This window comes from Schistocerca gregaria, chromosome X (assembly GCF_023897955.1).
Source record: "Schistocerca gregaria isolate iqSchGreg1 chromosome X, iqSchGreg1.2, whole genome shotgun sequence".
Taxonomy (NCBI): Eukaryota; Metazoa; Arthropoda; class Insecta; order Orthoptera; family Acrididae; genus Schistocerca; species Schistocerca gregaria.
The window spans coordinates 821,551,358-821,564,160 of NC_064931.1; the positions used below are offsets into that span (position 1 = coordinate 821,551,358).

The 12,803-nt window shown below is 41.9% G+C and overlaps 1 protein-coding gene across 9 annotated transcripts in view; it reads right to left on the bottom strand.

The window, feature by feature from the left end:
* The window catches only part of LOC126299316 (coiled-coil domain-containing protein 177), a 265,518-nt gene that overhangs the window by 26,009 nt on the left and 226,706 nt on the right, over window positions 1–12,803 (bottom strand). For all 9 annotated transcript variants that reach the window (XM_049991135.1, XM_049991137.1, XM_049991138.1 and 6 more), the window contains one exon: window positions 7,968–8,149. In XM_049991135.1, the coding sequence (XP_049847092.1) occupies window positions 7,968–8,149 (182 nt within the window). The remainder of the gene's footprint in view (window positions 1–7,967; window positions 8,150–12,803) is intronic.

Below are 12,803 nucleotides of genomic sequence, written 5' to 3' on the forward strand. Positions count from 1 at the left end.
CACACAACTACCTTCGTAGTGCACTTAATAGATGTTTGCCCATCACACACACACATCGGGGCACACATTTTCAACATGTCCCCAATGATGTATATCAATGCCTGTTTGCAGCTAGGGTGCCGATTTAATTATCATTTCAGTCTAGAGAAGCTGCACGGTCATCAATGGTATCTGTTCTTTTGGGAACATATACTACCTTCATATATAGTTAAAATATGGTTACCTGGCCACTGACCTTCTTGTGTGAATGCACATGCTATGCCCCAACTCGTACGGGACTTGGTAGATTAATCTGCCATGAGTAATGAGTGTGATGGGCAAACATCTATTAGGTGCACTACGAATGTAGTGGTGTAGACATGTTGGGAATGTGGGTGTCACAGGGAGTGTGCAGGGGATAAGTCCCTGCAGACACATTATCCTCTGTGTCCTTAGTGGCTCAGATGGAAAGAGCATCTGCCACGTAAGCAGGAGATCCCAGGTTCGAGTCCCAGTCGGGGCACACATTTTCAACATGTCCCCAATGATGTATATCAACACCTGTTTGCAGCTAGGGTGTCGATTTAATCATCATTTCATCCTAATTTATCACATCTGATCTTTGTGGTCCTTATGCAAAATGTACACTGACAGCAGTAGAATAGTTCTGCCAAGTAGAATCGTTCTGCCACTGACCTCAAATTTCTGCAATAGTGCCTCTGGAAAAAGAGTGCCATCCTCCCTTCAGGGATTCCCATTTGAGTTCACGAAGTGTCTCTGTAACACTTGCTTGGTTATCAGATCTGTCAGTAACAAATCTAGCAGTACACCTCTGAATTGCTTTGATGTCTTTCTTTAATCCTACCTGGTAGGGATCCCAAACACTTGAACAGTACTCAAGAATGTGTCACACTAGCATTCTCTATGCCATCTTGTTTATGGATAAACTATACTTTTCCAAAATTCTCCCAATTAAATGAAGATGAACATCCATCTTCCCTACCTGCCTGATGTGCTCATTCTATTTCTTATTACTTTGCAAAATTATGTCTAGATATTTAATCAATGTGACTGTGTCAAGCAGCACCTTACTAATGCTGCATGTGAACATTTCTGGGTTGTTTTCCCTACTCGTCCACATTATCTTACACTTTTCTTCATTTAGAGGAAGCATTCATCACATCAACTAGAAATTTCTCTCTACATCATCTTTTACCTTCCTACAGTCACCCAATGATGACATCTTCCTGTACACCATACTGCCCCCAGTAAACAGCTGTAAATTCCTACTCACCCTATCTGTCAGATCACTTATGTATATAGAGAATAACAGTGGCCCTATCACACTTCCCCGGGGCAGTCCTATGACTTCCTTGTCTCTGATGAACATTTTCTGTCAAGGACAATGTACTGGGTTCCATTACTTAAAAAGTCTTTGAGCCACTCACATATCTGGGAACCTAAACCATATGCTCTAACCTCAGTCAACAGTCTGTAGTGGGGCATCATGTCAAATGTCTTCTGGAAATCTAGGAATATAGAATCCCATTGTTGCCCTCCCTCCATGGTTTATATATCATGTGAGAAAAGGGCAAGCTGGGTTTCACGTGAGTGGTGTTTTCTAGATCTGTGCTGACTTGTGGACAGAAGTTTTCTATCTCAAGGAAATTTATTATACTTGAACTCAGAATGTTTTCAAGAATTCTGTTGCAAACCAGTTTTAAGGATACCGGTCTGTAATTATGTGAGTACGTCCTTTTACCTTTCTTATACAAAGGGCTCACCTACGCTTTTTTCCAGTCACTTCTGACTTTGCACTGGGTGAGTGATTTGTGATAAATGCAAGCAAAATAAGGGACCAATGCTGCAGAGTACTCTCTGTAAAATTGAAATGGGATTTGATATGAATATGGCGACTTACTTGTTTTCAGCTCTTTCAATTACTTCTCTACACCACAGATTCCCATTTCTATCTCCTTCATGCGGGAGTCTGCACAGCAATCAAATGATCTTCCCGCATTTCTTGAACACGAAATTTCAAAATTCATCTTTCTTTCTGCTGTCTTCTATTGCCACCCCAGACTCACTGCTTAGTGACTGGATAGAAGCCTTCAACCCACTTAGTAATCTTTGTATGACCAGAATTTTCTAGGGGTTATCAGCAAGATCTTTCACTAAGGTATGTTGGTGGAAATAGCTGTATTGTTTGCACATCGAAATCTTGCTCACTTATGCTATCACCATCTGACAATTTTCTAATAATCCAACATAGCAAGATCTTTCACTAAGGTATGTTGGTGGAAATAGCTGTATTGTTTGCACATCGAAATCTTGCTCACTTATGCTATCACCATCTGACAATTTTCTAATAATCCAACATAGCATATTCTTTTTGCATATAAGGGACACTGACTCCCTGAAATCCACCCTCAGGGTGAGATTACCAGATGGAATGCACCTGGAGGCCCTCTGTGGGGAAATTTGTTTGTACCTAGGACTGATATATTTCAAGGACCTCAAGTTTCAGTCACCACCATGATGTTTCAGCATCTGCTACTGTTATTTACACAGATGGCTCTAAAACTTTGGATGAGAAAAGATTGCTGTTGCATCTTCCATTGGTCAGGAATATAATTTGTTGCTGAGAATGTGCAGAGCTTTCATGATGCACCTAATAGCCAACAGAGTCCTATGTTTTATTAAACAAACCTCCCTCAACTGCATTTCAATTTGTACTGATTCAATGAGCAATCTTCAGGCTATTGTGGTGTGTGTGTGTGTGTGTGTGTGTGTGTGTGTGTGTGTGTGTGTGTGTGTGTGTGAAATCTTATGGGACTTAACTGCTAAGGTCATCAGTCCCTAAGCTTACACACTACTTATCCTAAGGGGACACACACACACACACACACACACACACACACACACACACACACACACACACACACACACACAAAACACTCATGCCTGAGGGAGTACTCGAACCTCTGCCAGGACCAGCCACATAGTCCATGACTGCAGTATCTTAGACCGCTCAGCTAAACCCGCGTGGCTCGAGCTATTGATCAGTGTTACCCTTGTCATTGTGTAATATCTGCTATTCACAGATTTCTCTCTGATCTTAGTCATTCTGCCTTCTCATTTGTGTTTCTCTGTGTCCCAAGTCATGAACTGGTGGAGAAGCAATTATTCATCCAACATTCACTTCGCCAATCCTAGGTGTTGGTTTGGATGTGCAAATGAGACCTCTCCTCACTCTCAGATGGAACAGTGTCTGTTAGGCCACTGCCTCCTCTAATAAACTATGCACTATCAATGAGACTACTGCCATATGGTACTCCTTCTTTGGTTCATCCCAGAAGGAATCCACTGCCCTATGTTGTCTCTCATCAATCATACCAAATTAATCCATAGTTTCATTTTACATAACAAGCCATCCCCACATTGTGGTTGCAAGCCTTACAGACAGCAGATCACATTTTGGTGAAATGAATCCTCCTTCTGGCATTCATGTTAAACATGGCCTTCCAGATTATTTGCCATTAATATTGGTGGATGACTCATGGATAGCTAAACTGGTTCTCTGTTTTCTCCGTGAAAGTTGTTTGCATTCTCAGCTATAATGTTTTAAAGTACTTCCAGGGAAGGGGCAATGTGGTTGGCACTGGAGCATTTCCTACTGCATGCTGGGTCTGGGGGATCCCCGACCCTACTTATTTTGCCACCTGCCTTGGTCATTTCTCTTTTAATCAGTTTTAAATGTGATTAGATGTTGTTAGCCCATTTTTCTGCTGCACCCTATTTTCTATTTTAGGGTTAGCACTCTGGCAAATAGTGGGTACTGTTGCCCTCTTTAACAGTTTGACTATAACAGGTTGGAGGTTCTCTAACCTCATTTTATTATTGCCAGTCCAACTTGTATCCATTATGTTCTTTGGCCTTCTTACTTTTATGATAACAAATGTCCTGGCTAGAAGGCATTCTTTACACTGTAACTCTCTTTGCACTTAACTGGATTGACAAGGGTACGATGTGTGTGGGATTTCTCTCACAACAGATGAACCCTGGGATACCTCTCTCATCTGCTCTGACTTATGTATTGGCCTGACTCATATAAGGGTAATTATAATTAAAGTTCCAGTTTCAAAACACTGTAAAAAAGGAACTGCTCCACAGAATGACATCAAATTTGAATGGGATATTATTGAAGAAGCAGGAAACATTATGGAAAACAAGAATTTAACAGAAATTTTCCTATTAGATGACACTGCATGCATCATAACTTAAATAGGTTCGGCTGCAAATGACAGATTAATAGCAATAGGATGGGTATGGTGTGAGTTGCACATTAAACCACTTGTACTGTGCAATGTACATGACTGAACAAGTTTGTGGCACTGTTAGGTAGTTTAGCACATCCACACATCCACCACTGCAAGCTCATACAAGATCAGATGGGAAAAATTGGTTTGTAGTTGTACTGAGGCCAAAAACCACATAAAAAGTAGCAGTTAAGCTGATTTTTAATTTTCATGAGATTGACACAAGACATATTCAGTATGCCGTCCACTGTTTTCTACCACATGTTGAAATCGAGACGCGGCATATTCCACAACAGATCAGACTTTCTCAGGGGTCACGTTCAGTATGCTTTGTGCATTTCATGCCTTCAATTTAGTTATGTTTGTAATCGGAGCCCTGAACACAGCATATTTCATAAAATACCAGTTAGAAGTCACACAGTTTAAGATCAGGTGATCTGTATGGCCAGGCCATGGGGAAATGATAGCTGATAATTCTACAATTTCCAAAATACCTTTGCAGCAACTGCTTCACTGGTTGCGCAATGCACACGGGACCACCATTTTGCATAAAATTATCTTACCCACACATCTACACTGTTGAAGGGTTGAAATGATGTTTGTCTGAAAAAGACTCTCACAGCATTTACCAGTGATGGTACAGATAACAGGACCCACAGTACCCATCTCCTCAAAAAAATATGGCCCTACAATAAACGAACTGTTAACCCACACCAGAATAAAACGGTACTAGTTGATGTGCTAGCGGATTTTCTGTTGCCCATATTCTGTGTATTATCATGTCCTTGGGGACAGAAATGGGCTTTGTCTGTCCACAGAATATCCCATGGCCATTCCGCCATTCACGGTCCGTTTCCGTGTGAGCAAGAAACTCTAGAGCAAATGTTTGGCTTACTGGCAGGTCAGCATGAAGCAACTCCATAGTAGGCGTACCTTTGTGTGGATATCAATGCAACATGTTTTGTAGAATTTTATGCACTGTTCTCACAGGCATGTTAGAAAACTGATGACAGACACACAGGTATGCACGTACACAAGTGTGCACTCACACACACACACACACACACACACACACACACACACACACACACCAGTAGCCAAGGTACAAAACAACTGTTATTTATGTGTGAAATTGTAATAATATATAATGGTAAGAGTAGTACAGGTATAAAAAGCATCTGTCACTCATGACTGGCATAGCAGCAGTGAAAAACCACATCTCTCTATCTGTGTCTACCTCTACCTCTTGATCTTTCCATCTGTCCACATTACCCTCCCTCCCTCCCTCCTTCCCCCCTCCCCCCCCCCCCCACCTCTATGCATCTGTAACCTTCTTCCCACTCTCTTTGTCTCTTCATTTCCTCCTTGCCTCTCTTTATCCATTTCCTCCACCTCCTCCCTCTGTCCATATTCTCCTCCCCCTCAGCCTTTCCATTTCCATCACCTCCTCTTCCTTTTCCATCTGTCCACTATCCTTTTACATCTTCCATCTGCCTCATGCATCTCCCCCTCCTCTCCTCTTTCTGCTCACTTCCTCCCTTTGTCCATTCCCTGCTCTCTCATCAACCTGTCCCCAGCCATGATCATTGCCACTTGTGGCTCCTGCAATACAATTCAATAAAGCAGGATGATACAGTTCCTATAACAAGCCTGTCATGCATGGCAGGCTACACCTCAGGGGTTTGAAAATCATTGATTTTCCTCTTATGTAAAGGCCGCCATGCAAAGCTGGTTGATAAAGCAGGCAGATACTACTCCAACACAGCACATCTGTCATGTGGGGCCCGGAAAACCATTTCTTGCCACTGATGTGTAGGCTGCCCAGCAAAGTAAGCTTATTTGGCAGGCTGATACTGTTCCCACACAACATGCTTGTTGTGGAGGACAGCCTATACACCAGGGGCTGGAAAAACACATTTTTACCTGTGTCTTCACTTCTACTGGAGCATATACACCTCCAGTATGGAGGTGTTCATCAGTACATCGGGAAGGAACCTGACATTTCTTTCCAGAAGGAACTCCCCAGCTAATGTGGTTGAATGGCTCATAACCAAGATTTTCAGATCAGGATGACACCTAACAACAGGCAACTGGTACACCAGCATGCCACTGGTGATTGCACTCCTATTCAAGCACAATATGATCCTGGTTGGAGCAATCTGGAGAAACAAACAGGACCTACCTAAGGAATTCACTGAAACCACTGGCTTTCCAGTCTGCAGCAGCATATTTGCATTCAGTAACAGGATTATCCACGTGTCCTACATTCCAAAAAGAAGAGGGTTGTGATTCTTCTCTCCAACTTTCTCTGTGATGATCATATTAACGAATTGACTAGGGACAAGAAGGAGCCTGAGGTAATTACCCACTACAGTAAGACCAAAGGTGGTGTTGACACTGTCCATCAGCCGTGTTGCACTTTTGACGTGAGCTGCACCTGCAGAAGAGGGTGACTCTGGATCTTCTTAAGGCTGCTCAACATAGCTGAAATCAATGCACAAATGATCTAGTTTGCATGGGGTAACCTTGACACATCCACAATTCCTGAAAACCCTTGCCCTTAACCTTATTCAACGTTATCTCCACAAGTGGCAGGAGGCATCCAGGTTTCTTCTGCAGCAGTCCCTCAAGGTCTTTGCTCCTAGTTCTGCAGCCAAGTTGTGATTCTTCCTCTGGTAAAAAAAGTGAAGAAGAGTCCAAAGTGTGAGGCATGTGGCCCCAAAAAAGACAAAGAGACCAACTCTCAATGCAAAGCCTGCAGTCAGTGCTTCTGTCTCTCTGAGCATGTGACCTTCCTTTGTCCCAACTGCATCCGTGAAGAACCCACCAATTAAATCCAGAAATTTGTGAAATAAGGACTAAGACAAAAATATAGAACTTGCAATCTTTATTGTAAGTTGGACTTATTATGTGAGTAGTAATGTTTCTGGTAAAATGTTATAACAATAAAATAAAGTGTAGAAAATCAACAAAGAAATAAAAAACACAGTAGCAGAAGTCTTTTACTAAAAATAAATGAGGCAGGATAATTGTACATATTAGTATTGGTGGGACATGATCTGTCTTTCTTGGTGCAGGGTTCAATCAAGATCATCACCCTCTGGCAATACATACAATTTCACTGTCAATGAACTGAACCGCAGTTTATGATAATAGAGTACTTGCAGCAAGTCCAGCTGATTTCCCTGACATGAACAAAATATGTTGTGTAATGCTAGAAATGCAAGCATTATTCCCTGTTCAACCAAAGACACACTAGGACTAATTAGAAGATTAGTGACACTAACTACCTGCCAAAGTGAAATATCAAGCTTCTCTTATCTAAAGGCAGCTAATGTTGATAATCTGTCAGACAACTTGGCATTTGCCTCTGTGCAAAGGAGATGTGTAACATGCAAAATGTGGCTACCACAGAGAGGCCTATCATTAAACCACATTTTGAAAGGCTGTATGCTAATGGCACAGCTTACTTTGTATGCTTAAAACAAATCCTCATTCCTATGGCAGTTAGCGCCTGCACAAAACCATCAATAAGCAATATCACATGCACTATATGAAAGTAATATTGAGTGGGGAATGGTAAGATAGTCACTCTAAGAGATGCAGCTTTAAGTATATATACTGTTTTAATGTTAAAATACATAATTCACGATGCAAAAAGTTTCACACCTTTGTCCTTTTATTTGACGATCTCTTTCTTGTAACATCTTATCATATTTCTCTTGAGCTCTCTGTTCACGTGCACGACAGTGCTGGCGCAATTCTCTCAAAGCAGCTTCTGTTTCTTCACGCACTTGTTGCCACCTCTCCTGGTGCCGCAGTTCCTCAACTCTATTTGCACTTGCCACTCTCTAGACACACAAAGAGAGATTTAAAAACATATTCTAAAACAAGTGTTTATTTTTCTTTCATTTTTTTTAATTGAAAAGACGCATAAATTTTGCATTCAGTTACAAATAATTTCATTTTCTATCACATAATAAGTTTCTGAAATACAAGGAACAGTCTTTAGGTGATAATCTTTTCAACTCTTCTATTTATCCACCCAAGGTTTAAGGCTGTAATCACTTAATGCTTAAGGCTGTAACCATGATAGTAATATGAAATAAAGAAGTTGTACAGTCAAATGCCATAAATATCATCCACTCAATCTTTAGGTGTTTTGATAGCTACAGTCTGCGCATGTATTCCATTACATGCTTTCTTGTGCACTGAAGTGGCAAACAAACTGGTATAGGCATGTACAAGGTGTTTCAAAAATGACCGGTATATTTGAAACGGCAACAAAAACTAAACGAGCAGCGATAGAAATACACCGTTTGTTGCAATATGCTTGGGACAACAGTACATTTTCAGGCGGACAAACTTTCGAAATTACAGTAGTTACAATTTTCAACAACAGATGGCGCTGCAAGTGATGTGAAAGATATAGAAGACAACACAGTCTGTGGGTGCGCCATTCTGTACGTCGTCTTTCTGCTGTAAGTGTGTGCTGTTCACAATGTGCAAGTGTGCTGTGGACAACATGGTTTATTCCTTAGAACAGAGGATTTTTCTGGTGTTGGAATTCCACCGCCTAGTACACAGTGTTGTTGCAACAAGACGAAGTTTTCAACGGAGGTTTAATGTAACCAAAGGGCCGAAAAGTGATACAATAAAGGATCTGTTTGAAAAATTTCAACGGACTGGGAACGTGACGGATGAACGTGCTGGAAAGGTAGGGCGACCGCGTACGGCAACCACAGAGGGCAACGCGCAGCTAGTGCAGCAGGTGATCCAACAGCAGCCTCGGGTTTCCGTTCGCCGTGTTGCAGCTGCGGTCCAAATGACGCCAACGTCCACGTATCGTCTCATGCGCCAGAGTTTACACCTCTATCCATATGAAATTCAAACGCGACAACCCCTCAGCGCCGCTACCATTGCTGCATGAGAGACATTCGCTAATGATATAGTGCACAGGATTGATGACGGAGATATGCATGTGGGCAGCATTTGGTTTACTGACGAAGCTTATTTTTACGGCTTCGTCAATAAACAGAACTGGCGCATATGGGGAACCGAAAAGCCCCATGTTGGAGTCCCATCGTCCCTGCATCCTCAAAAAGTACTGGTCTGGGCCGCCATTTCTTCCAAAGGAATCATTGGCCCATTTTTCAGATTCAAAACGATTACTGCATCACGCTATCTGGACATTCTTCGTGAATTTGTGGCGGTACAAACTGCCTTAGACAACACTGCGAACACCTCGTGGTTTATGCAAGATGGTGCCCGGCCACATCACATGGCCAATGTCTTTAATTTCCTGAATGAATATTTCAATGATCGTGTGATTGCTTTGGGCTATCCGAAACATATAGGAGGCAGCGTGGATTGGCCTCCCTATTCACCAGACATGAACCCCTGTGACTTCTTTCTGTGGGGACACTTGAAAGACCAGGTGTACCGCCAGAATCCTGAAACAATTGAACAGCTGAAGCAGTACATCTCATCTGCATGTGAAGCCATTCCGCCAGACACGGTTTCGGGTAATTTCATTCAGAGACTACGCCATATTATTGCTACGCATGGTGGATATGTGGAAAATATCGTACTATAGAGTTTCCCAGACTGCAGCGCCATCTGTTGTTGACAATTGTAACTACTGTAATTTCGAAAGTTTGTCTGCCTGAAAATGTACTGTTGTCCCAAGCATATTGCAACAAACAGTGTATTTCTATCGCTGCTCGTTTAGGTTGTATTGCCGTTTCAAATATACCGGTCATTTTTGAAACACCCTGTATATTCAAATATAGAGCAGGACCGATGACCTCAGCAGTTTGCTCCCAAGTAAATACTTAAAAAAATAAAAAATAAAAACAGATATATGTAAACAGGCAGAATACAGTACTGCAGTCATCAATACCTATATAAGACAACAAGTGCCTGTTAAAGTTGATACATCAGTTACTGTTTCTACAATGGCAGGTTATCAAGATTTAAGTGAGTTTAAACATGGCCTTATAGTTGGCCCACACAGCATCTCTGAGATTAGATTGCAATGAAATGGGGATTTTCTCATAAGACCATTTCATGAGTGTACCACGAATATCAGGAATCCGGTAAAACATAAAATCTCTAACATCGCTGTGGCCACAAAAAGATGCTGCAAGAACAGGACCAATGACGACTGAAGAGAATCATTCAATGTGACAGAGGTGCAACCCTTCTGAAAATTGCTGCAGATTTCAATGCTTGGCTATCAACAAGTGTCAGCATGCAAACCATTCAACAGAACATCATTGATATGGGCTTTCAGAGCCAAAGGTCCACTCATGTACCCTTGATGACTGCACTACACAAAGCTTTATGTCTCGCTTGGTCCCGTCAGCACCAACATTGGTCTGCTGATGACTGGAAACATGCTGCCTAGTTGGACCAGTCTCATTTCAAATTGTATTGAGGAGATGGATGTATAAGGGTATGGAGACAACCTCATGAATCCATGGACCCTGCATGTAAGCAGGAGACTGTTCAAGCTGGTGGAGGCTCTGTAAGAGTGAGGGGTGTGTGCAATTGGAGTGATATGGGACCCCTGATACCTGTAGATATGACTCTGACAGGGCACATGTATGTAAGCACCCTGTCTCATCATCAGCATCCATTCATGTCCATTGTGCATTCTGATGGACTTGGTCCAATCCAGCAGGACAATGCGACACCCTACACACTCAGAATTACTACAGAGTGGCTCCAGGAACACTCTTCTGAGTTTAAACACTTTCGCTGGCCACTAAACTTCACAGACATGAACTTTATTGGGCATATCTGGGATGCCTTGCAACGTGCTATTCAGGAGAGATCTCCACCTCCTCATACTCTTACAGATTTATGGACAGCCCTGCAGAATTTGTGGTGTCATTTCCTTCCAACAGTATTCCAGACATTAGTCGAATCCATGCCATGTTGTGTTGTGGCACTTCTGCGTGCTCGCAGGGGCCTTACACGATATTAGGCAAGTGTACCAGTTTCTTTGGCTCTTCAGCGTATGTGGTAAGGCAGAAACAGTGTCATGAATATGTACACAACTGTATGATGTGAAACAGTTGAATTTTAATCAAGGAATGATAAATTACTGCTGAATACAACTGTGGTGGTAGCAGAAAGTGCCCCAATTGTTGAAGCACATCACAAATTAGTTTTTTTCATTGTTCGTTGGGTATTTAACCAAGTTTTAAAAATACAGATGAAGTACAAAAAAATAAACTGCCTCCATGTCACTATCAAATTAGATGTAGGTAAAGTGGGTTTGAGTATTATTTTATACATTGTGAAAAAGTGGTAGGGATGAATGGGAAGCTGATGGAACTTCAGGAACTTTAAAAAACAAACACACACACACACACACACACACACACACACACACACACACACACATACAAAGTAAATCTTTACTTAGTGAATGATAAATTATTGGCAGAAAGTTGCCATGGTTATGAAACAAACCTTCAGGTGTGATGAATAACTAAAAATGTTACAGTACATTATAAGATACTGAAACCTAATCTACAAATATTCCAGTCAAAATCTGTTAGCCAAAATAGTTGTCAACAGCCAGAAGGCATTTACAGTAATTGTTCAAATTAGATGCCTCCTTTTCCACTTGACCTCGCCCCACTAACTCTGGTTCAAGTGCAGGCACACCAGTAATAAGTTCTGTTATATGTTCCAACCATGCTGGGTTTACACGAACAACATCAAAAGCAACTGCTGTTTGCAGGTATGTATGTGTCTCATAGACAAGATACTTCCCATAAAGAAGATTATACTGAGACGATAAAGGCATGAGATACCTCTGAATATCAAGTTGGACTTCTTTTTGCATAATGTAGTGCAGCAACTCGACATGGCATAGACAAGTTGTTGGAAGTCGCCTGCAGAAATACTGAGCCATGCTGCCTCTATAGCCATCCATAATTGCATAAGTGTTACTGGTGCAGGATTTTGTGCACAAACTGACCTCTTGACTATGTCCAATAAATGTTCAATGGGATTCATGTCAGGTGGTCTGTGTGACCAAACCACTTGCTCAAATTGTCTAGAATGTTCTTTGAAACCAATTGCAAACAACTGTGACCAAGTGACTTGGTGCATCGTCATCCATAAAAATTCCATTGTTGTTTGGGAACATGAAGTTCATGAATGGCTGCAGATGGTCTCTAAGTAGCCAAACATAACCATTTCCAGTCAATGATTGGTCCAGTTGGACCAGAGGACCCAGTCCAGACCATGTAAACAAAGCCTACAAGATCATGGAGGCACCACCAGGTTGCCCAGTGCCTTGTTGACAATGTGGGTCCATTGCTTTGCAGGATATGCACTGCAAGCCAACTCTACCATCAGCTCTTACCACCTGAAATCAGTACTCATCTGACCAGGCCATGGTATTCAAGTCACCTAGGATCCAACCAATATGGTCATGAGCCCAGGAGAGGCGCTGCAGACGATTTCGTGCTGTTAGCAAGGGCA